General features: G+C 47.2%; 1 protein-coding gene across 1 annotated transcript in view; it reads left to right on the top strand.

Annotated features, from left to right (window-relative positions):
• The window catches only part of PKNOX1 (PBX/knotted 1 homeobox 1), a 591,440-nt gene that overhangs the window by 416,513 nt on the left and 148,488 nt on the right, over positions 1 to 26,439 (top strand). The window contains exon 7 of the mRNA XM_030203790.1: positions 13,465 to 13,562. Within this exon, the coding sequence (XP_030059650.1) occupies positions 13,465 to 13,562 (98 nt within the window). The remainder of the gene's footprint in view (positions 1 to 13,464; positions 13,563 to 26,439) is intronic.

Below are 26,439 nucleotides of genomic sequence, written 5' to 3' on the forward strand. Positions count from 1 at the left end.
AATTTAACTGTTCATATACTATTTTATTATGTCATTAAAAAAGCTTATAAATGCTAAAATTGAGCTTAAACAGCACTTCATTCTTATAATTGTATATTTATATTGTGCCATTATTATCTATCTTATGAGTCTATAAATTGCATTTATAATTAATTATTAAATTCTAAATATAAAATTAAATAATACTACAAACATGGTTTTATCATTAAATGTACCAATATATTCTAATGTATTTACTATATGAAATAATTATTAAAAAAATGAATTAAAATGAATTGAAAAAAATGAATTAAAAACATTTTTTGAAACCTTAAAAAACATTAAAAATGTTTAAGAATGAAACGTGAGTGGCATTACAAATCTGTAGTTTTATCATAATGTTATGTTGAATATACCCATGCAATCAGGTGTTAAACTTAAATAAGTACATATATGAAACATTTGTTCATAAACCAAATGAGTACATGTGTGAAACATTTGTTCATAAATACATGACATCAAACAATCAAAAATATATGCTTTAAACCAAGCATATCATACATCCATTAGTCACATATATAAATGTTCCTTAAAATAAACTGCAAAGAACATCCTTCCGAAGTCTTCGGAGATCGCATCGGCGTCGACGGCATCGAGGCGTCTTCCTCCTGCGTCATCGGTACCGAGACTTCGAAAGAATGCGTCGGCGTCGATGGTACCGGGACCCCCGCTGGTGCTGATGTTGTCGGACGGTGGTGCTTCGTCTGGAGTGCAGGTGAGGGCTGTCCATTCCCCTGCTGGTGGCAGTGAGCCTTTGGGTAGGTCTCCTCCTGCCCTGAGGGCTCCTGCGGTACAGCCCCCCCCCGGGATCGTCCATCTTTGGCCCCGGCCCCGAGGAAGCGACGTCTGGATTCAACATCCTCCTCATCGGTACCGGGGAGCTCCGGTGACATGCTTCGCTGGAAGAAGTCGAAGAACCATCGTCACCGGTCACCTTCCCGACTTGGTACCGGGAGCTCTGGGTCGCAAAGGGAGTCAGCACCCAGCAGGCATCGGCACCAGGAGGACCGCTCACCCTCCATCCAGGAGGTGTCGGTGCGCTCTACCCCGGACAGCCCAGTACCGCCTCCATGCCCGGAACACATTCTGACCTTGACGCCTGCACCGGCTTCTCAGTCTTTCTCCACAGCCGCTCTGCACGAGAGTCTCCGGGCCGTTCTTCCTGGCATCCTGGAAGAGCTGTTGCGCCCTTCTCCTCCGGTACCGGGGGTGCCTGCTCCACCGGTGCCGTCGAATGAGGCGACAGCTGGCCCTTTGCCTGGGGTGAGGTCCCCGGTAGGTTTCGGCTGCCTCCCAGGTGGACTCCCCGAAGACGTCGGGGGAGGGAGCTTCGCCGCTGCCGGCCAGGGAGTCCACCTCTAGATGCTCCAGCCGTGGCCGTGTTTCCACGGAGTCGGGACGGGCACGGCTTCAGACACAGGTCCATGAACTTGTGTCTGATACCAATGACAAGGCCTCGTGGGAGGCAGAGGAGGACATCAGATATTTCTCTGACGAGGAGTCTGATGGCCTTCCTTCTGACCCCACTCCCTCTCCTGAAAGGCAGCTTTCTCCTCCCAAGAGTCTGTCTTTCTCCCCTTTGTCCGGGAGATGTCTGCGGCCATCCCCTTCCCGGTGGTTGTGGAGGATGAGCCAAGGGCTGAGATGTTCGAGCTCTTGGACTATCCTTCTCCACCTAAGGAAGCATCCACAGTACCCATGCATCATGTCCTGAAAAAGACATTGCTGGCGAACTGGACCAAGCCACTAACTAATCCCACATTCCCAAAAAGATAGAATCCCAGTATCGGATCCATGGGGACCCAGAGCTAATGCGCAATCAGTTGCCTCACGACTCTGGTGTGGTGGATCTGGCCCTGAAGAAGGCTAAGAGTTCTAGGGAGCATGCTTCGGCACCCCCGGGCAAAGACCCCAGAACCTTAGACTCCTTTGGGAGGAAGGCCTATCATTCTTCCATGCTCGTGGCCAAGATTCAATCTTACCAGCTCTACACGAGCATCCATATGCGGAACAATGTGCGGAAGTTGGCGGACTTGGTGGACCAGCTCCCTTCTGAGCAAGCCAAGCCGTTTCAGGAGGTGGTCAGGCAGCTGAAGGCATGTAGGAAATTCCTGGCCAGAGGAGTATTTGATACCTTTGATGTTGCGTCCAGGGCCGCTGCTCAAGGTGTGGTGATGCGCAAACTCTCATGGCTGCATGCCTCCGACCTGGAGAATAGGATCCAGCAGCGGATTGCGGACTCCCCTTGCCGAGCGGATAACATTTTTGGAGAAAAAGTCGAACAGGTGGTAGAACAGCTCCACCAGCGGGATAATGCTTTCGACAAATTCTCCCGCCGGCAGCTTTCAGCATCTACCTCATCAGGTAGACGTTTTTATGGGGGAAGGAGGGCTGTTCCCTACTCTTCTGGTAAACTTAGGTACAGTCCTCTCTCTCGACAGCCTGCGGCCCAGGCTAAGCCCCAGCGTGCTCGCTCTCGTCAGCAGCGTGCGCCTCAGCAAGGCCCCACAGCTCCCCAGCAAAAGCAGGGGGCGAGCTTTTGACTGGCTCCAGCAGAGCATAGCCGATATCAAAGTGTCCGTGCCGGTCGATCTGCCAGTCGGGGGGAGGTTGACAGTTTTTCACCAAAGGTGGCCTCTTATAACCTCCGATCATTGGGTTCTTCAAATAGTCCAGCAAGGATACGCCCTCAATTTGACCTCCATGCCTCCAAATTGCCCACCGGGAGCTCAGTCTTTCAGCTTCCAGCACAAGCAGGTACTTGCAGAGGAACTCTCCGCCCTTCTCAGCGCCAATGCGGTCGAGCCCGTGCCACCGGGGCAAGAAGGGCTGGGATTCTATTCCAGGTACTTCCTTGTGGAAAAGAAAACAGGGGGGATGCGTCCCATCCTAGACCTAAGGGGCCCTGAACAAATATCTGGTCAAGGAAAAGTTCAGGATGCTTTCCCTGGGCACCCTTCTTCCCATGATTCAGGAAAAAGATTGGCTATGCTCTCTGGACTTAAAGGATGCTTACACGCATATTCCGATACTGCCAGCTCACAGACAGTATCTCCGATTCCGTCTGGGCACACGTCACTTCCAGTACTGTGTGCTACCCTTTGGGCTCGCCTCTGTGCCCAGGGTGTTCACGAAGTGCCTGGCTGTGGTAGCAGCAGCACTCCGCAGACTTGGAGTGCACGTGTTCCCTTATCTTGACGATTGGCTGGTGAAGAACACATCCGAGGCAGGAGCTCTACAGTCCATGCAGATGACTATTCGACTCCTGGAGCTACTGGGGTTTGTGCTAAATTATCCAAAGTCCCACCTTCTCCCAGTACAGAGACTCGAATTCATAGGAGCTCTGCTGGATTCTCGGACGGCTCGTGCCTATCTTCCGGAGACAAGGGCCAAAAATCTGTTGTCCCTCGTCTCCCGGGTGCGAGCGTCCCAGCAGATCACAGCTCGGCAGATGTTGAGATTGCTCGGCCACATGGCCTCCACAGTTCATGTGACTCCCATGGCTCGTCTTTGCATGCGATCTGCTCAATGGACCCTAGCCTCCCAGTGGTTTCAGGCTGCTGGAGATCTAGAGGACGTAATCCACCTGTCCACGAGTTTTCTCGAATCCCTGCACTGGTGGACGATTTGGTCCAATTTGACTCTGGGACGCTCTTTCCAAATTCCTCAGCCGCAAAATGTGCTGACTACGGATGCGTCTCTCCTGGGATGGGGAGCTCATGTCGATGGGCTTCACACCCAGGGAAGCTGGTCCCTCCAGGAACAAGGTCTACAGATCAATCTCCTGGAGTTACGAGCGCTCTGGAACGCTCTGAAGGCTTTCAGAGATCGGCTGTCCCACCAAATTATCCAAATTCAGACAGACAACCAGGTTGCCATGTATTACATCAACAAGCAGGGGGCACCGGATCTCGCCCCCTGTGTCAGGAGGCCGTCAGCATGTGGCTGTGGGCTCGCCGTTACGGCATGTGTCTCCAAGCCACATATCTGGCAGTCGTAAACAACAGTCTGGCCGACAGGTTGAGCAGGATTATGCAACCTCACGAGTGGTCGCTCAACTCCAGAGTAGTGCGTCGGATCTTCCAAGTGTGGGGCACCCCCTTGGTAGATCTCTTTGCATCTCGAGCCAACCACAAGGTCCCTCAATTCTGTTCCAGACTTCAGGGCCAACGGCCGACTGGCATCAGATGCCTTTCTCCTGGATTGGGGGGAAGGCCTGCTGTATGCTTATCCTCCCATACCTCTGGTGGGGAAGACTTTGTTGAAACTCAAGCAAGACCGAGGCACCATGATTCTGATTGCTCCTTTTTGGCCGCGTCAGATCTGGTTCCCTCATCTTCTGGAGTTGTCCTCCGAAGAACCGTGGAGATTGGAGTGTTTTCCGACCCTCATCACACAGGACGAAGGGGCGCTTCTGCATCCCAACCTCCAGTCTCTGGCTCTCACGGCCTGGATGTTGAGAGCGTAGACTTTGCCTCTTTGGGTCTGTCGGAGGGTGTCTCCCGTGTCTTTCTTGCTTCCAGGAAAGATTCCACTAAGAGGAGTTACTTCTTTTTATGGAGGAGGTTTGCCGTCTGGTGTGACAGCAAGGCCTTAGATCCTCGCTCTTGTCCTACACAGACCCTGCTTGACTACCTTCTGCACTTGTCTGAGTCTGGTCTCAAGACCAACTCGGTAAGGGTTCACCTTAGCGCAATCAGTGCATACTATTACCGTGTGGAAGGTAAGCCGATCTCGGGACAGCCTTTAGTTGTTCGCTTTATGAGAGGTTTGCTTCTGTCGAAGCCCCCCATCAAACCTCCTACAGTGTCATGGGATCTCAATGTCGTTCTCACCCAGCTGATGAAACCTCCTTTTGAGCCACTGAATTCATGCCATCTGAAGTACTTGACCTGGAAGGTCATTTTCTTGGTGGCAGTAACTTCAGCTCGTAGAGTCAGTGAGCTTCAGGCCCTGGTAGCCCATGCTCCTTACACCAAATTTCATCATAATAGAGTAGTCCTCCGCACTCACCCTAAGTTCTTGCTGAAGGTAGTGTCGGAGTTCCATCTGAACCAGTCAGTTGTCTTGCCAACATTCTTTCCCCATCCGCATTCCTGCCCTGCTGAACGTCAGCTGCACACATTGGACTGCAAAAGAGCATTGGCCTTCTATCTGGAGCGGACACAGCCCAACAGACAGTCCGCCCAAATGTTTGTTTCTTTTGATCCCAACAGGAGGGGAGTGGCTGTGGGGAAACGCACCTTATCGAATTGGCTAGCAGACTGCATTTCCTTCACTTATGCCCAGGCTGGGCTGGCTCTTGAGGGTCATGTCACGGCTCACAATGTTAGAGCCATGGCAGCGTCAGTGGCCCACTTGAAGTCAGCCACTATTGAAGAGATCTGCAAGGCTGTGACGTGGTCATCTGTCCACACATTCACATCTCATTACTGCCTGCAGCAGGATACCCGACGCGACAGTTGGTTCGGGCAGTCAGTGCTTCAGAATCTGTTTGGGGTTTAGAATCCAACTCCACACCCCTAGGCCCATTTTTTATTCTGTTCCAGGCTACACTCTCAGTTAGTTGGATAAGTTGTTAGGTCAATCTCAGTTACGTCCTCGCCGTTGCGAGGCCCAATTGACCATGTTTGTTGTTTTGAGTGAGCCTGGGGGCTAGGGATACCCCATCAGTGAGAACAAGCAGCCTGCTTGTCCTCGGAGAAAGCGAATGTTACTTACCTGTAGAAGGTATTCTCCGAGGACATCAGGCTGATTGTTCTCACAAACCCGCCCGCCTCCCCTTTGGAGTTGTGTCTTCCCTTGTCTTTGTCTTGCTACATATGGGACTGACGAACACGAGTTGGTTCGGGCGGGAAGACGGTCGCGCATGCGCGGTGCACATGGGCGCGCGAGGGCTAGCAAACGTCTTTGCTAGTGAAGATTCCGATTGGAGGGGGATGCCATGGACGTCACCCATCAGTGAGAACAATCAGCCTGCTGTCCTCGGAGAATACCTTTTACAGGTATGTAGCATTCGCTTTATACACGCAGCTTGTCTGCATGTATGAAGCCTTCTTTGGCATGCGCAGAGCATCCACGTATAATGCTTGGCTGCTCTGCACTGGCTTCCCCTCCTTAGGAAGAAAATCATGTGCAAATGAGCTAACAGTGAGCAGCTCATTTGCATGCGATTTCCTTCATGCATGCCCGTTCCTTTCCGAATCGCTACGGGATCGGTAAGGGAAGGGCTTTTTCCGTTCAGTTAGTGCATCAGTTAGTCCACTGCAGTGCCCCCTAGGGTGCCCAGTTGGTGTCTTGGCATGTCAGGGGGACCAGTGCACTAGGAATGCTGGTTTCTCCCACGACCAAATGAGTTGGATTTGGTCGTTTTTGAGATGGGCATCCTCGGTTTCCATTATCGCCGAAAACCGGGGATGACCATCTCTAAGGTCGACCATCTCAACATTTAGGTCGACCATTTCTAAGGTCAACCTAAATGTTGAGATTTGGGCATCCCTGACCGTATTATCGAAGTGAAAGATGGCCGCCCATCTTTGTTTCAATAATACGGGTTTCCCTGCCCCTTCGCGGGGACGTCCTCCGAGGATGCCCTCAGGAAAATTTGTGCGCCCCGTTCAATTATGCCCCTCCATATGGCCTATTCAATATGCCCATCCATACCAATTACTGTGCTTGACCCAGTTCTCTTCTCCACTTCCTCTGCTGAGAGGCTGTTCCACACATCTATCACCCTATTCATAAAGAAGTATTTCCTTAGATTACTCCTCAGTCTACCTCCTTTCAACTCCATCCTATGCCTCCTTGTTCCAGAACTTCCATTTAGTTGAAAGAGGTCTGCCTCATGTAACATAGAGGGGGATAATCGAACAGGGGCGCCCATCTCTAAGGGCACCCATCTCTAAGGACGGCCCCATAAAGGGGCTTGGCAACCTGTATTATCGAAACAAGATGGACGTCCATCTTTCGTTTCGATAATACAGTCGAGGATGCCCAAATCATGAAATTTAGGTCGACTTTAGAGATGGTCGTCCCCAGTTTTCGGCGATAATGGAAAGCAAGAATTCCCATCTCAGAAACAACCAAATGCAAGCCATTTGGTCGTGGAAGGAGCCAGCATTCGTAGTGCACTGATCCTACTAACTGAATGGAAAGGGCCCTTCCCTTTCCAGATCGGGCATGCATGAAGGAAATTGCATGCAAATGAGCTGCTCGCTGTTAGCTCATTTGCACACAATTTCCTTTCTAAGGAGGGGAAGCGACGGCAGTTGAGGATGTCCAAAATGTGGATGTTTCTGTGAGAAAGATATCCATGCCTTTGCTATGCCTCTGACACCTTTATTTATTTATTTGGATTTTGGATTACAAGTAGCAGCAGTGGGATTTGAACCAGCCACCTCTAGATTGCAAGACCAGTGCTCTAACCACTAGGCCACTCCTCTGCTCCCTTGAAATTTGGCCATCCCTGTGGGGGGCAGTTGAGGACGTCCAAAATGTTTGAAAGGACGTCCATGCCTTCGTTATGCCTCCGCTGACACACACATACCTCTCCCCCCCCCCCCCCCCCCAGCAGGGACCTGCATACTGCCCCCCCCACACACACACACACACAGGGATGGCCAAATTTCAAGGGAGTAGAGTGGAATGGTCTTGTGGTTAGAACCCTGGTCGTGCAATTCAGAGGTGGCCAGTTCAAATCCCACTGCCGCTACTTGTGATCCAAAATCCAAATAAATGAATAAAGAGGGTGTCAGAGGCATAGTCAAGGCATGGATGTCCTTCTCACAGAAACATCCACATTTTGGACATCCTCAACTGCCGTCACAGGGACAGAGGCATAGCAAAGGACATACTCTAAAAAAAAAAAAAAAGACAAAAGTTTTTGTAGTTGTTTTTTTCGGGGTGGGAGGTGGTTAGTGACCACTGAGGATGTCAGGGGAGGTCATCCCTGATTCCCTCCTGTGCTCATCTGGTCAGTTGTGGCACCTTTTTTGATGCTTGGTCGTGAAAAAAAATGGACCATATAAAGTCGGCCAAATGCTCGTGAGGGACGCCCTTCTTTTTTCCATTATCGGCCGAGAACACCCATCTGTTAACCACGCCCCCGTCCCGCCTTCAGTACACTGCCAACACGCCCCCTTGAACTTTGATCGTCCTCACGATGGAAAGCAGTTGAGGACGCCCAAAATCGGCTTTCAATTATGCCGATTTGGGCGACCTTAAGAGAAGGACGCCCATCTCCCGATTTGTGTCGGAAGATGGGCGCCCTTCTCCTTCAAAAATAAGCAGGATAGTAACATAGTAGATGACGGCAGTGAAAGATCTGCACGGTTCATCCAGTCTGCCCAACAAGATAAACTCATACGGGGGGGAATCCAAGATGGCGGACGCTGCTCGTTGACGCTCATCGAGGCTCTGCAGACTCTTATTCCTATTTTCCTGAAACTATTTTCAAATTATTAACTATGCCCCATACAAAAAGGAAAGGGTTGGTTAGGGGCTTACCGACTGCGCCCAGAGCCTCCCAAGTAGTTCAGCGGACCCTTGATGGATTTGCGACGAGTACTCCACGGAATAGAGAGGCGAGGAGCCCTGCTGTGGAAGCGGTCGGAGGAGCGGCGGCTCCCCTAGGGCTAGAGACGACGCTTTCCTCGCCCGAATTGAACCCGCCTCCATGCCCAGCAGAACTCCGTGGGGAGGCGGAACCTTCGGAGGCGTCCGGAGTTGGCGCCGAGGAGGGTATCGCGGTCTGAACCACCCCCGGAAAAGCTGCTGAAGGTTTTCACCAGGAGCTAGGAGCCCGCGTGGAGGTTTCCCTGGAGGGCATTTGGGCAATGCTACAGAATCTTCAAAAGACAACTTCGAAAGCTGCCTTGGACACGGCTTTATTAGTGACTAAGGTAGATTCTTTGTATGATTCTTTTGAAAAATTCAAATTAGATTCTGAGAAGCAAAAGGCTTTGTTTCAACAAGAATTCACCTCACTAAAGAATACAACTGAAAGTCTGATTAAGGATAAAATTATCCTACATAACAAGTTAGATCAAATTGAAAATTTCAACAGACGCCTCAACTTGAGGGTATTAAATTTTCCAATAATGACAGAGTTGGGCCCAATGGAGCTATTTAAAAAATATCTAAGTGAAGTTCTCCACTACTCCTCTGATTGTATTCCTCCGATTAATAAAATATATTATCTCCCAATTCCACGGAAAAATGAGGAACAGCGGAGAACAAAGGTTCAACAGGATTTACAACCTTCAGGATTACAGGACTTGACAGCATTTCTTGAGAAATCGTTGACTGAGATCCAATCTCGTGCTACTTTATTGGTATCTTTTATTTTTGAGCCTGATGTAAATTCAATTATGAAATTATTCTTTAAGAACTCTCAAAAATTATTTTATGGTGCTCGAGTATGGATCTATCCGGATGTTATAAAATCTACCCAAGAAAAGAGGCGGAAGTTTTTGTTATTGAGAGATGATGTTAAAAAGCTAGGAGCCAGCTTTTTGCTGGCTTATCATTGTAAATGTCTTATAAAATATCAGGATAATAAGTATACCTTTTTTGAGCCGGAACAATTGAGAAGTTTTGTTGAATTAAAGAAGCTTGCTAAATGACTTTCCAGGACAAAGGTTCAATATAGTGTTATATATACCTGTGGTTAGGTCTAGGCCTTAATTCCTATAAAATTTGATTGTGTTAAATTTCTCCTCAACTTTTCTGATTCCCCCCCCCCCCCCCTTATAGTTGTGGTCTAAGAAAGGGAGATTTGTTTTCCTTGTTTTCTTTTCCTATAATTATTCAATTGATCCTATATGACTTATCTCTCTGTATTACCTAAAGCAAGGATATCTTGTATATTATTGTTTGAAATTATAAATAAATAAATAAAAAGATAAACTCATACATGCTACTTTATGTGTATACCTGACCTTGATTTGTATCTGTCATTTTCAGGGCACAGACCGTAGAAGTCTGCCCAGCACTACCCCGCCTCCCAACCACTAGTCCCGCCTCCCCCCACCGGCTCTGCCACCCAATCTCCGCTAAGCTTCTGAGGATCCCTTCCTTCTGAACGGGATTCCTTTATGTTTATTCCACGCATGTTTGAATTCCGTTACCGTTTTCATCTCCACCACCTCCCGCGGGAGGGCATTCCAAGCATCCACCACTCTCTCCATGAAAAAATACTTCCTGACATTTTTCTTGAGCCTGCCCCCCTTCAATCTCATTTATGTCCTCTAGTTCTACCGCCTTCCCATCTACGAAAAAGGATCTGTTTGCGGATTAATACCTTTCAAATATTTGAACATCTGTATCATATCACCCCTGTTTCTCCTTTACTCCAGGGTATACATGTTCAGGTCAGCAAGTCTCTCCTCATACATCTTGTAACGCAAATCCCATACCATTCTTGTAGCTTATCTTTGCAGCGCTTCAATTCTTTTTACATCCTTAGCAAGATACGGCCTCCAAATCTGAACACAATACAACAGGTGGGGCCTCAGCAACGACTTATAAAGGGGCATCAACACCTCCTTTCTTCTGCTGGTCACACCTCTCTCTATACAGCCTAGCAACCTTCTAGCTACGGTCAACGCCTTGTCACACTATTTCGTCGCCTCAGATACTATCACCCCAAGATCCCTTTCCCCGTCCATACATATCAGACTCTCGCCGCCTAACACATACGTCTCCCGGGAATTTCTACTCCCTAAGTGCATCACTTTGCATTTCTTCGCATTGAATTTTAATTGCCAAACCTTAGACCATTCTTCTAGCTTCCTCAGATCCTTTTTCTTGTTTTCCACTCCCTCCCGGGTGTCCACTCTGTTGCAAATCTTAGTATCATCCACAAAAAGGCAAACTTTACCTTCTAACCCTTCGGCAATGTCACTCACAAATATATTGAACAGAATCGGCCCCAGCACCGATCCCTGAGGCACTCCACTACTCACCTTTCCCTCATCCGAGCGAATTCCATTAACCACCACCCTCTGGCGTCTGTCCATCAACCAGTTCCTAATCCAGTTCACCACGTCGGGTCCTATCTTCAGCCTGTCAAGTTTATTCAAGAGCCTCCTGTAGGGAACCGTGTCAAAAGCTTTGCTGAAATCTAAGTAGATTACGTCTATAGCACATCCATGATTCAATTCTCTGGTCACCCAGTCAAAGAATTCAATGAGATTTGTTTGGCATGATTTACCATGTTGTCTCGGATCTTGCAATGTATTGGATTCCAGGAAATTCACTATCCTTTCCTTTAGCATCGCTTCCATTACTTTTACAATAACCAAAGTGAAGCTTACTGGCCTGTAGTTTTCAGCTTCTTCCCTATCACCATTTTTGTGAAGAGGGACGACCTCTGCCGTTCTCCAATCCAATGGAATCTCTCCTGTCTCCAAGGATTTATTAAACAAATCTTTAAGAGGACCCGCCAGAAGCTCTCTGAGCTCGCTCAATATCCTGGGGTTGATCCCGTCCAGTCCCATAGCTTTGTCCACCTTTAGATTTTAAAGTTGCTCATACACACTCTCTTCTGTGAACGGTGTTATATCCACTCCATTCTCATATGTATTTTTGCCAGTCAATTGCGGTCCTTCTCCAGGATTTTCTTCTGTGAAAACAGAACAAAAGTATCTATTTAGCAAATTTGCTTTTTCTTCATCATTATCTACATAGCGGTTTGTATCATCTTTCAGTCTCACAATTCCCTTTTTAGTCTTCCTCCTTTCACTAATATACCTGAAGAAATTTTTGCCACCCCTCTTTACATTTCTAGCCATTTGTTCTTCCGCTTGCGCTTTTGCCAGACGTATCTCTCTCTCGTGGCTTCTTTCAGTTTCATCTGGTATTCCTCTCCGTGTTCCTCTTCTTTTTTCTGTATTTCAGGAACGCCAACTCTTTAGCCTTAATTTTCTCAGCCACTTGCTTGGAGAACCATATCGGTTTCCTTTTTCTCTCCTTAAATGTGCATTTGTGCAGTGGAGATATTTAAAAGTCTATATCAAATCTCCCATCTTCAACCTTTTTTTGTTCCAAATTATATATGTTGAGATCTTTAAGTCTGTCCCCATATGTTTTATGATGAAGGCCACACTCTGGATTGCTCCATCCTGTTTGTCTTTTTGAAAGTAGGGTCTCCAGAATTGTACACAACAAGACTCTAAATGAGGTCTTGCCAGACACTTATACAAAGGCAATGTTACCTCCATTGTCCTGGTGGCCATTCCTCTTCCTATGCACCCAAGCATACTTCTAGCTGTTGCTGTTTTATTTTCTACCTCTTTAGCCACCTTAAGATCATCAAATATGATTACCCCCAAATCATACTTCTTTTGTGCACAGAAGTACTTTACCCCCTATTCTGTACTGCTCCTTTGGGTTTTTGCAGCCCAATGCATGACTGCATTTTTTAGAATTTTACAATGTGATGCGCTGTCTGTTGGCCAACTTGTCATCTAATTTGTTTTTTGTTTCACACCATCATCACTCCAATCTCTTCCCTGCTATTTTTAAAACATGTAATTCAGCTCATGAGACAGACTTTTTATGAGGGTTCAAAACCCTTTTATTTGCCAGTTATTTCAGATGTCTGAGTGTCAACAAAGAGTCAAGTATCAATCAGAAGAATTCAGAGAATACTGCACCTCTTTTACTTATACCCAACAGGCCTCAGCTATCAGAGCCATGACAGTAGCCTACTTAAGTTTGACCTTTATGGAGGAGATTTGCAACAATGAGATGTGACAGTTGTTGATGATGTCTATACAGTCACATCTCATTATTATTTGGAAAGGGGCTCCCAAACTTGACAGTAGGTTTGGGTAGTATATACTCTAGAATCTCTTTGAGATTTAGAATCCAACTCCATCCCTCCTTAGAACCCGTCTTCTTGCTTTTCAGTTCAGTTGCTTTTGTAAAAAATAAAATGGAAGCTACAAAACTAGAAAGGGTTTGTTGCTTCAAAAACCAGTTTTGATAACTGCCTACTGCTAATACCTTTCTTTGTATTGTAAACCTTGCAACCTGTAGATAGGGAGACCCAATTGTGAGGACTTGCTAGTCTGCTTGTCCTCAGAGAAAAACAAGTTACAAACATGTAGTAGAAGTTCTGACCTACAAGCCCATCTCTCTCCTAGGAGCTGCCTCCTAAACTCAGCTTTTCAATGAATGAATGGGTCTCATTGCAGTGATGTGAAGCAGAAAGTTATGCACATATATGGCAGTATTTCTCAAAAGCTTCCAGATCTGTTTTCATGTTGGAGAATTATTTTCCTGTGCATATTCTGTTAGACATTATCACCCTGTTGTGAGGATTTGTATCCTGCTGGCCACAGAGGACATTTGCTATAGGTTAGTAACTTGGTATTTCTTCCCAACTTATGGCTATACTGTCCTATTTTGTTTAATTTATAGGAGGCGCAGTTTATCAGCCAGTCACTGTGGTTACCCCACAAGGTCAAGTAGTAACACAAGCATTATCACCTGGGACTATCAGGATTCAGAATTCTCAGGTATGTTTCACTCTGTCCTCCTGATTTTTCATGATTGCTGTCTTTCAGCAGGTATTGATCCACTTGTGAAGTGTGCTTCTCTATACCAGCTTTACTTAATCACATGTATGCTCTTGTTAACCTTAGTAGGAGCAAAATGTACTCTCTAAGTAAATCATACTTCCTTAGTCTCTTTATTTTTGTACTCCAGCCTTTCTTCTGAATTATACAAGGAAAAGTTAACTGCATATTATAATCCTTATCCTTTGTCCTCACTACTGAGACATGGTAACTCAGGCTGCTTAAACGTGATGTGACTTTCACTTTTGAGATTTGTTCTGAACAGGGAAGGAAAAGCTTTAGTGTCCTTAGGGACAGGACCCACACTCTCAGTGTAATTGTTCTTATAGCTCCTATGACATAATTTTAAAGCAATACCATTTTAATAGTAACAATTTGTTCATGTCCCTGAGATTGTCCATGGTACTTTAGTAAAGGGAATTTTAAAGAACTGCTCAAAGACAACGTCATTAAGATTTAAGATTTTTGATAACAGAGTAGCAAGGATTATTCATCAACTCTTTTGCTTGATAATTTATTTTATTAATTAATTTATTTTGACATTTATACCTCACATTATCCTGAATATAATCGAGTTCAATGTGGCTTACAGTAAATAAATAAAACAACAGGCAAGGTTTACAATACCATAAACAAAATATCAAGTAAGAGCAGAGTAGCACAAATAAGATACAAATAAGAACTAAATAATAAACCATTGATGGCCAGTTACAATTTAACACAATCCATCAGTGGGTAGAAACCTCTCAAAGAGGAAAGTTTTCAGACTTTTGTGAAATACCAAAGGGCTCATTTTCAAAAGAGAGAGACGTCCATCTTCCAGGGACGTCCAAATTGGTATAATGGAAACCTGATTTTGGATGTCTCCAACTGCAGTCCCTGATCAAGGGGGCGTCCAAAGATCAAGGGGGCGTGTCGGAGGTGTAGCAGAGGCGGGACTTGGGTGTGCCTAACACTTGGACATCTTTGACCCATAATCGAAAAAAACAAGGATGTCCCTGATGAACACTTGGACGTTTTCACCTGGACCTGTTTTTCTTACGAATAAGGCACAGAAAGGTGCCCAAAATGACCAGATGACCGCCGGAGAGAATCAGGGATGACCTCCTGTTACTCCCCCAGTGGTCACTAACCCCCTCCCACCCTCAAAAAAACATCTTTAAAAATATGTCGTGCCAGCCTCAGATGTCATACTCAGGTTCATGACAACGCATGCAGGCCCCGGGAGCAGTTTTAGTGGGTACTGCAGTGCACTTCTGACAGACGGACCCAGGCCCATACCCCCCTACCTGTTACATTTGTGGAGGAAACAGCGAGCTTTCCAAAACCCACCACAAACCCACTGTACCCATATATAGGTGCCCCCCCTTCACCCGTAAGAGCTATGGTAACATAGTAACATAGTAGATGACGGCAGAAAAAGACCTGCATGGTCCATCCAGTCTGCCCAACAAGATAAACTCATATGTGCTACTTTTTGTGTATACCTTACCTTGATTTATACCTGTCCTTTTCAGGGCACAGACCGTGTAAGTCTGCCCAGCACTATCCCCGCCTCCCAACCACCAGCCCCGCTTCCCACCACTGGTTCTGGCACAGACCGTATAAGTCTGCCCAGCACTATCCCCGCCTCCCAACCACCAGTCCCGCCTCCCACCTGCTCTGGCACAGACCGTATAAGTCTGTCCAGCACTATCCCCGCCTCCTGCCACTGGCTCTGCCACCCAATCTAGGATCCATTCCTTCTGAACAGGATTCCTTTATGTTTATCCATTGCATGCTTGAATTCTGTTACCGTTTTCATTTCCACCACCTCCCGCAGGAGGGCATTCCAAGCATCCACTACTCTCTCCGTGAAAAAATACTTCCTGACATTTTTCTTGAGTCTGCCCCCCTTCAATCTCATTTCATGTCCTCTCGTTCTACCTCCTTCACATCCTTCGCTATTTGAGAATTCTGTCTACCCTTTTCCCCTAAAAAAGACAACCTGAGGTCCTAGAAGGGATGGAGTTGGATTCTAAACCTTGAGACCTTACAGGAAAAACTGGCCAAACTTACTTTCCCATCAGGAATCTTTATCGAAAGAGTAATGTTATATGAACGTAGGGATGTAACTCCATGTCAAAGTCTTACAGATCTCTTCCATTGGAGGATGACTTCAGGTGGGCCATCAATGCTCCAATGACTCTGATATCAACTCTTGATATGCCCTCCAGCATCAGATAACTCTGGGCATAACAGAAAGAGATGCAATCTGCTATTAAATTAGACAATTTGCACTTGAGAAAGGTAATACCAATTTCAAGTATACTCCGTATATCAATTCTCCAATTTTAACAGTATCCGTAACTTCTCTCAAAGGGGGCTCCTATATCTTCCAATATCAACAACCAGCTCCAGACCAATTACAAATTCTTCTCATAAATAACATTTATGTTAGTAGTACTACTGGATCTATTGGATGCGCATGACACCACTACTATGGCTCAATATATCAAGCCAAGCATTGCTTAGAGTGGGCATGTATTCTCATTGATCCAACTTTTATTATTTTTTTACTTTCAAGTAATTTCAAGTATACTGGCATAAAAAAACAAAAAGACTGGGTGGTCTTTTCAAGAACTTCAGTCTATTCCACGTAACGTTAAAGTTCTTGCAATTCTGAGGTGTCTGCTGGACTGGACTATAGTTTGTCTGCAATGAACCACAGCTTTTGGACTTGAACATTTTTAGGATGGGGGCGAGTGGGGAGGAGGAAGGCTGGGGGGAAGCTACATTGCAAATTTTTGGTTCTTGTTGCTGGTCTGTTGCAGTGTTTTCTTTGTCTTGTGTTATGAACCAATAAAGGTGATTATTTAAAAAAAAAAAAAAAAAACCTCTCTTGCTATTCAAACTATGTAAAGGCATGTCCAGCTTTTGTGGAACTTTGGAGATAAAAAAATGGGGTAAGAAGAACTGACTGGTTGAATAAGGAAATTCAACACCACCATAGGCAGGAACTTAGGATGCATGTGTAGAAGAAACCTATTAAGCATTACCTTTATGTAGGGCAAGTAAGTTACTAGGTCTGGAGCCAGTATGGCAACACTGGCCAGTATGGCAACACTTATGTTCTTATTAGGAGCCTTACGCCTTTCAGGTGACAGAGAAGGTTCAGATGGAATGCCATAGCACTTCTCAGCAGAGGCTCTTGTTCCGACTCCACGGTAATATTTTAGAGTGACTCTTCAAAGTACTCACCTTGGGAAGTATGTGGAAGTGTGTGTAAACCAAATTGTTGGCTGTGAGTGGAAGAACATCGAGTCAGGTGTGTCTCTGAACCAGGAGAGAGTTCCTCTGCCGATTTTGATGAATGAGTCGGTCAGGTTCATGCTGCCTCTGACAGTCAAGGGCTATGGTGTTGCTGTTAGTGAGTCCTTGTGCCGTGCAAAGCACCGGCGGGAATCCCATGCTCCGCTGGCAGCCGAACAATTCCCAAAGCTTCACCTGTGACAACCGCCGTTCCCCGAGGGTTGAGCCCCCAGTTGCAGGTGGTTGACAGGACTTCCAGACGCGGCAGAAATCGGAGTCAGGCCTTGAGCAAGGACTGGTCAGGACACTGGCAGTGGAGAAGGCAGGCAGAAAGCAACGGAAAATCCATGGTCCGGCAGTGGTCAAGGCAGGCGGCAGGCAAAGAAGAATCCAAAATCAGGCAGTGGTCAAGGCAGGCGGCAGGCAAAGAGGAATCCAAAGTTAGCAAAGGTCAGGTCAGGCAATAGCAGAACAAGACAGGTCACGAAGACACACACCCTCTACCAAAGTAGAAGCCAAAGCAAGACCGTGCAGTGAAGCTGCTCTAGAAATAGCCCCCACCATCAGGGACAGAGCAGGATCAGCTGGTAGGAAGAGCCTCCCATTGGCTGACTAGTCGAAGCAGAAGGTGGAGCCGGATCAAACAGCAACAGCTGACAGAGCGAGCCTCTCATTGGCTGGCTAGCCGAAGGAGGAGGAGTTGGGTCCAATCCCGAAGAGTGGGAGGCGAAGCGACGATCTCGGCGGCCTGAGTGGCCAGGGGAATTCCCGGAGCGTCGGACCAGCCAAGATGGCTGACACTCCGCATAGCAGGAAAGGCAGAAGAGCAGGAAGGCAGAGGAGATCCCAGAGTGTCATGAACAGGCAGGAGACCGCCGGAGCACCTGACTCGCCAACATGGCCGGCGCTCCGCATCGCAGGAGCGTCCTCATCGAGGTGAGGAATGTGACATATGGTAGTGGTGTTGACTTGTGGGTAGTGGGTTTTGGGGGGGGCTCAGCACACAAGGTAAGGGAGCTATGTTTCTGGGAGCATTTTATGAAGTCCACTGCAGTGCCCCCTAGGGAGCCTGGTTGCTGTCCTGGCATGTCAGGGGGACCAGTGCATTACAAATGCTGGCTCCTCACACGCCCAAATGGCTTGCATTAGGACATTTTTGACATGGACGTCTTTGGTTTTGAAAATCGCCAAAAGTCAGAAACATCCATGTCTAGGGATGTCCAAATTTAAGGATTTGGACGTCTTTGATGGTATTTTCGAAACAAAAGATGGACGTCCATCTTGTTTCGAAAATACATGTTTTCCCGCCCCTGGATTTCACCGTTTTGCAAGGATGTCCAAATCCCAACTTGGACGTCCCTTTCGAAAATGCCCCTCCAAGTAATCAGGCTGACCCTTAATTGCCGTTGGCAGTGAGTTCCACCATTTAGCACATTAATATCTAAAGTTTGCGGAGTAAACTGACATAGCACACTCTCTTGCAATCTGGAAGTTGAAGTGTAAGGTAGTCCTTGAAAAACAATAAAACATAATTTAAAAATAATCCTGGCTTTAATGGCACTAGTGCAGCTTGTTTAATAATGGAGTGGCTCTATCAAAATGCGATACCTTGTGGACAAGTCTAGCTGCAGTATTTTGGGCCGTTTGCAGCCTTTTTAGGGCACCCTTCTTACATCCAGCATAGATGGAATTGCAGTAATCGAACTGAGTTAAAACCAAGGATTGAGCTAGCAGTCTAAAGGTGTCAGGCGAGAAATATGATTTTATTTATTTATTTTTATTTATTTGTTACATTTGTATCCCACATTTTCCCACCTATTTGCAGGCTCAATGTGGCTTACATAGAGGGGCATAATCGAACGCGAACGCGTATCTCCATGGGCATCTGTGTCCAAAAACGGGTACGTGAAGAAGCGGGACAGACCGTATTTTCGAAAAAATGGACGTTTTTCAGCTGGGCGTTTGTTTTTTTTAGCGATAATGAAAACTAAAAACGCCCAGCTCAAAAACGTCCTAATACGAGCCATTTGGTCATGGGAGGGGCCACGATTCGTAGTACACTCGCCCCCCTGACATGCCAGGACACCAACTGGACACCCTAGAGGTCAGTGCGGTGGACTTCAGACAACGCTCCCACATGCATAGCTCCCTTACCACGGGTGCTGAGCCCCCAATCCCTCAATCCCCCTCCCCCAAAACCCACTACCCAGAAATGTACAACACTACCATAGCTCTTAGGGGTGAAGGGGGCACCTACATGTGGGTACAGTGGGTTTTGGAGGCCTCCAATTTACCAGCACAAGTGTTACAGGTAGGGGGGATGGGCCTGGGTCCACCTGGCTGAAGTGCACTGCGGTACCCACTAAAAGTGCTCCAGGGACCTGCATACACGTAGGCCTCTAGGACTTGTTGCTGCTATATAACATTGGCACACCAGTTGACACCTGAAGACTAATCTCTCCGAAAACGTCCTTTATTGGAATAAGCACGCTTACTCACAGTTAACTGCAGATCAGAGGTTGTGCCCCACTGGCAACGAGTCTCCCTGGTACTGAAATGAGCAGTAGGTCAGAGCTGGCAGAATGCTGTACAATGCCCTCTTTCAGCCACATTCAAGGTAAGAACTAAGTTCTGTAACGTGGCTAACACGTGAAAGGGATCTAAAACTGGCTTACAAAAATGGCCACGACCTCATGGACTACCGGAAACAAAACAGGGCACACTCTGACCCAGTAAGCAGGGGGAAAAGCACCATGGGAGTAGAGCCTACCAACTACCAACATCGTGAGCATTTGCCACAAGCTAGTGGAATCACGGAGCCCAATACCCTACACCCACCACAATACATTGCTGATGTGACTCTGCAGTGTGCATAACAGAAAAGGTGTTACACTCACCCGAGAGCCACATCAGAACCAGGGAAAGGCTGTCAGAGGACAGAACACATTTTGCTGTCATGGAGGTGGGTACGGCATTTGAGGCTGGCATAGAGGCTGGAAAAAAAGTTTTTAAAGTGGGGTTTTTTTGGTGGGAGGGGGTTAGTGACCACTGGGGGAGTACGGGGAGGTCATCCCCGATTCCCTCCAGTGGTCATCTGGTCAGTTGGGGCACTTTTTTGGGACTTGTTCGTGAAAAAAAAGAGTCCACAAAAAGTGACCCAAAATCACGGTAAAAACGCCTTTTTTCGATTATCAGCTAAAGACGCCCATCTCTCCTCGGCCGATAACCACACCCCAGTTCCGCCTTCACCACACCTCCGACACGCCCCCGTCAACTTTACCCGTTTCCGCGACTAATTGCAGTTGGAAACGCCCAAAATCGACTTTCGAGTATACCAATTTGGGCGCCTACGGGAGAAAGACACCCATTTCCCGATTTGGGTCGCAATATAGGCGTTTTTCTCTTTCGATTATAAGCAGAATAGTATCGTAAAGGCGATTGCCAGTACGATGTGAACAAATACAGAGTGATTTTGTGGTACAGTACAGATCGTGTGTGACAAACACATTTGGGAATCGCGAGGGGGCAGAGTTAGGTTGAAGTCCAGTATGTGTTTTGGTTTTGTTCTGTTGTATGGTTAAGGTGTTTAAGTTGGATCGTTGTGGTATGCCTTTTTGAATAGGTGAGTCTTTAATAATTTCCGGAAGTTCAGGTGGTTGGTTGTTGTTTTCACGATATTTGGCAGTGCATTCCATATTTGTGTGCCTATATAGGAAAAGCTTGATGCATAGGTTGATTTGTATTTGAGTCCTTTGCAGCTTGGGTAGTGGAGATTTAGGTAATTTCGTGTTGATCTTGATGTGTTTCTTGTTGGTAGGACTATGAGGTCTGTCATACATCCCGGGGCATCTCTGTAGATGATTTTATGAATCAGGGTGCAGATTTTGAATGCAATGCGTTCTTCGATTGGCAGCCAGTGCAGTTTTTCTCGTAGGGGTTTCGCGCTTTCGAATCTCGTTTTTCCAAATACAAGCCTGGCAGCGGTGTTTTTTGAGCAGTTTGGAGTTTCTTAATGATTTGTTTTTTGCATCCCACCTATATTCCATTGCAGTAGTCTAGATGGCTTAGTACCATGGATTGTACCAAGTTGTGAAATATATCCCTCGGGAAAAAAGGTTTCACTCGTTTGAGTTTCCACATTGAGTGGAACATTTTCTTTGTTGTAGCTTTCACTTGGCTCTCTAGCATGCGATTTTGGTCAATTATAACTCCAAGAATTTTCAGGTTGTCTGAGATAGGGATGTTGTGATCTGGGGTGACTGTGTTGGTGGGTTTGTTCGTGTTGTATTGGGATGAGACAGTGTGTTTTTTCTGTGTTAAGTTTTAGTTGGAATGCATTCGCCCATGAGTTCATGATGTTTAGGCTGAGTTTGATTTCGTTGGTTATTTCTGTTAGATCCTTATTTTAAGGAATGTATATTGTGACATCATCTGCGTAAATGAACGGGTTAAGGCCTTGATTGGATAAGGACTTGGCTAGTGGGATGGATCATCATTAGGTTGAAAAGGAGCAGTGATAAAGATGATCCTTGGGGTACTCCACAGTCTGCTTTCCATGGTGATGATATGTTCGCGTTTGATTTCACTTGGTATGTTCTAATAGTTAGGAAACCCTTGATCCAGCTAAGTACACTTCCACCAATCCCAAAGTATTCTAGGATGCTTAGTAGTATGTTGTGGTTTACCATGTCGAACGCACTAGACATGTCAAATTGTAGGAGAAGGATGCTTTTGCCTATTACAATTTCTTGTTTGAATTTAGCTAAGAGAGTAGTCAGTACTATTTCGATGCTGTGGTTGGAATGAAATCCTGATTGTGATTCGTGTAGTATTGAGAATTTGTTTATGTAGTTGGTAAGTTGTTTGGTTACCATGCTTTCCATCAGTTTGACTGCTAGTGGGATGGATGCTACTGCGCAGTAGTTAGTGATGTTGTTTGTTTTTTTCTTGGTGTCTTTTGGTAACGGGGTGAGGAGGATGTTGCTGTTTTCTGTTGCCGTTTTCTTTAGGGAAGAGACCATGTTGAAGTATGTAGTTTATGTAGGATGTGAGGTCTGCTATGAAGTGGTGGGGGGCAGCTTTTATTAGGTAGCTGGGGCAGGTATCCAGTTTACAGTGCGTCTTGGAGAACCTATTAGTCGCTTGGTTCACTGCTTCAGTGGTGAGGAGAGCAAATCTCATCCAGTATCTATCCGCTGGGTAAACACCGGGGATTGGGTCCATACATTCGATGAAGTTTTCGGTGTCGATGATGTCTTGAGGTAGTATGTTGCATAGGTTTATAATTTTTTTCCAGGAAGTATTTGGCAAGTTTGTCTGCCGATGGGATATCTGTGGTGGTTGTGGTGACCGAGGTGGTGTCTAGTAGCTTGTTCACAATTTGGTATAATTTTTTCATGTCTTTGTATGCAGGTCCTATTTTGGTTTTGTAGTATAATCTTTTGGCTTGTCTTGTTGCATATTTGTATTTTTGGGGGGTTTGTTTCCATGCGTTGAGTGTTTGTACATCTTTTATTTTTTTCCATGCTCTTTCCAGTCTTCTGACTAGTGTTTTTAATTTTTTCAGCTCTTCGTTGAACCATGGTTTCGAGTTATGTCTACATATTGTTCTTGTTTGTAAGGGTGCAATTTGTCTAATATGTTTTTGCATCTTATATCTCAATCTGTAAGGTAGTTTGTAGTGTCTGTTTGAGTTGACCATTCGTTGTCATACATCTGTTGCCAGAATATTTCTGGGTCTATTTGGCCTCTTGTGCTGTAGGTTGTGTGTTCTTGGATTCGGTGTGAACCCTTTTTTCCGCCAGCTTCCAAAGAGACCTGAACGATTTTTTCAGTACTGAGGACACCTGAGGCTCAAACTTGAGGTGACTGTCAGTTAAAACAACCAGTACCCTGAGCGAAGTGTCTAGGGGTAGGACACGTTGTCAATGGTAAAATTATTATATATGGTACGGTTGAAGGGGTTGGTTACCACAAGAAATTTAGTCTTATCTCTATTTAAATTAAATTTAAATTCGGAAACCCAGGATTCCAACAAATCCAGACCAAGCCTAATCTTAGGGACAATTTCTGGAAGACCAGTCTTGAAAGGGGTATAGATTGTGATTTAATCTGCATAAATGAGTGCAGAACTCCACGGCCTACAGTCTTTCACCTAACGGAGCCATCATAACATTGAACAGGATTGAAGAAGGACCAGGATGGTGAGAGAAAACCTGACAACTTCAATTGATATGATCTAGATTTTAGGAAACTGCTGAACCATTGGTGAACCTTCCCACACAGCCTGAATTGGTCCAATAGGCCTAAAAGCAACTAGTGATCAACGAAATCAAAAGCACTTGATATATCAAATTGCATCACTAAAAACTTAAAGCCTTGACTGATTGCTTTCCTAAAATCAGATACTACTACTACTACTACTACTATTTAGCATTTCTATAGCGCTACAAGGCATACGCAGCGCTGCACAAACATAGAAGAAAGACAGTCCCTGCTCAAAGAGCTTACAATCTAATAGACAAAAAATAAATAAAGTAAGCAAATCAAATCAATTAATGTGAACGGGAAGGAAGAGAGGAGGGTAGGTGGAGGCGAGATACTAAGGTGGTCAAAACCGTCTCAGTACTATAATAAGGCCTAAAGCCTAACTGGGATTTGTGCAAGAGGGAGAAAGAGGAAAGGTGATTCATAAGTTGAATACCAATTATTCCCTCCATTATCTTAGTCAACAATGGGATAGAAGCGACAGGCCTGTAATTAGTATTCTCCGAGGACAAGCAGGCTGCTTGTTCTCACTGATGGGTGACGTCCACGGCAGCCCCTCCAATCGGAACACTTTACTAGCAACGGCCTTTGCTAGTCCTCATGCGCCGATGCGCACCGTGCATGCGCGGCCATCTTCTCGCCCGAACCGGCTCGTGTTCGTCAGTCTTCTTTTGTCCGCGCTCGAGACGGTCGTGTTTGCGCCGTTCGCGCCCCTTAAGTTGACCCTCGCGCGTCTTTGAGCTTTTCGCTTAGAAAAAAAAAAAAAGGATCTTGGAGAAAGACTTTTTCGGTCTTTTTTCCCCTTCCCTGTGTTTCCAGTTTTTGCTACGCTAAGTTTCCTTTCGTTTTCGGGGTAGGCCCTTTGAGGCCTCGGTTCGAGTTTTTCTCTCCCTCTTTTTGGTGCCTTTACCGCCATTATGAGTTTTGATTTCGCCGGCGTGATTTTTCCGCCCATTTCATCGAAGTCTTCCAGTGGCTTCAAGAAGTGCACCCAGTTCGCCCGGGTAATCTCGCTCACTGATAGGCACGCGTCGTGTCTTCAGTGTCTAGGGGCTGGGCACCGCCCGCAGGCCTGTAGTCTTTGCGCCCTTTTACAGAAAAGGACTCAGGTAGCGAGATTGGCCCAGTGGAACGTGTTGTTCTCGGGCTCTTCGTCGGCAACAGCACCGGGAGTATCGAGTGCATCGACGTCGACAGCTTCAAGACCTTCGACTGCATCGAGGCATCGACCCTCTGCATCGTCGGTACTGAGACATCGGAAGCCTGCGTCGGTGGTACCGGGACCTCCACTAGTGCTGATGTCGTCGGACGGTGGTGCTTCGACTGGAGTGCAGGTGATGGCTGTCCATTCCCCTGCTGGTGGCGGTGAGCCTTCGGGTGGGTCTCCCCCTACCCTGAGGGCTCCTGCGGTACAGCCCCCCCGAGACCGACCTTCTTCGGCCTCGGCCCCGAGGAAGCGACGGTTGGATTCTACGTCCTCCTCGTCGGTACCGGGAAATTCCAGTGACATGCTTCGTTTGAAAAAGTCAAAGAAGCATCGACACCGATCTCCTTCCCGCATCGGTACCGAGAGCTCTGGGTCGCCGAGGGAGTTGGTACCCAGTAGGCATTGGCACCGGGAGGACCGCTCACCCTCTGTTCAGGAGGTGTCGATGCGCTCCACCTTGGACAGCCCGGAACAGCCTCCACGCCCGGAACAGACTCTGACCTCGACGCCTGCATCGGCTTCTATGTCTTTCTCCACAGCCGCCCTGCTCGAGAGTCTCCGGGCCGTTCTTCCAGAGATCCTGGGAAAGCTGTTGCGCCCTTCCCCTCCGGTACCGGGGGTGCTTGCGCCACCGGTACCGTCGAGTAAGGCGCCGGCTGACCCCTTGCCCGGTGTGAGGTCTCCGACATCGGTGCCGCTTGCGGTACCGACTGCGGACGCCTCCCAGGAGGGCTCCCTGACAGCGTCGGCGGAGGGAACTTCGCCGGTGCTAGCGAGGGAGTCTACCTCTCGACGCTCCCACCGTGGCCGTGTTTCCACGGAGTCGAGCCGGGCACGGCTTCAGACACAGGTTCATGAACTTGTGTCTGATACCGATGGTGAGGCCTCGTGGGAGGAGGAGGAGGACATCAGGTATTTCTCTGACGAGGAGTCTGATGGCCTTCCTTCTGATCCCACTCCCTCCCCTGAAAGGCAGCTTTCTCCTCCCGAGAGTCTGTCTTTTGCGGCCTTTGTCCGGGAGATGTCTACGGCCATCCCCTTCCCGGTGGTTGTGGAGGACGAGCCCAGGGCTGAAATGTTTGAGCTCCTGGACTCTCCTTCTCCACCTAAGGAAGCGTCCACAGTACCCATGCATCATGTCCTAAAAAAGACATTGCTGGCGAACTGGACCAAGCCTCTAAGTAATCCCCACATTCCCAAGAAGATCGAGTCCCAGTACCGGATCCATGGGGACCCAGAGCTGATGCGCACTCAGTTGCCTCACGACTCTGGTGTTGTGGATCTGGCCCTAAAGAAGGCTAAGAGTTCTAGGGAGCATGCTTCGGCACCCCCTGGCAAGGACTCTAGAACCTTAGACTCCTTTGGGAGGAAGGCCTACCATTCTTCTATGCTCGTGGCGAAAATCCAGTCCATCTCTACACGAGCATATACATGCGGAACAATGTGCGGCAGTTGGCGGGCTTGGTGGACAAGCTCCCTCCTGAGCAAGCCAAGCCATTTCAGGAGGTGGTCAGGCAGCTGAAGGCGTGCAGAAAATTCCTGGCCAGAGGGGTATATGATACCTTTGATGTTGCGTTCAGGGCCGCTGCTCAAGGTGTGGTGATGCGCAGACTCTCATGGCTGCATGCCTCCGACCTGGAGAATATGATCCAGCAGCGGATTGCGGACTCTCCTTGCCGAGCGGACAGAAAGTCGAACAGGTTGTAGAGCAGCTCCACCAGCGGGATACCGCTTTCGACAAGTTCTTCCGCTGGCAGCCTTCAGCTTCTACCTCCACAGGTAGACGTTTTTATGGGGGAAGGAAGACTGTTCCCTACTCTTCTGGTAAGCGTAGGTACAATCCTCCTTCTCGACCGCCTGCGGCCCAGGCTAAGCCCCAGCGCGCTTGCTCTCGTCAGCAGCGTGCGCCTCAGAAAGGCCCCACGGCTCCCCAGCAAAAGCAGGGGGCGAGCTTTTGACTGGCTCCAGCAGAGCATAGCCGACATCAACGTGTCAGTGCCGGGCAACCTGCCAGTCGGGGGGAGGTTGAAAGTTTTTCACCAAAGGTGGCCT

The sequence above is a fragment of the Microcaecilia unicolor genome, chromosome 5 (genome assembly GCF_901765095.1).
Source record: "Microcaecilia unicolor chromosome 5, aMicUni1.1, whole genome shotgun sequence".
Classification (NCBI taxonomy): Eukaryota; Metazoa; Chordata; class Amphibia; order Gymnophiona; family Siphonopidae; genus Microcaecilia; species Microcaecilia unicolor.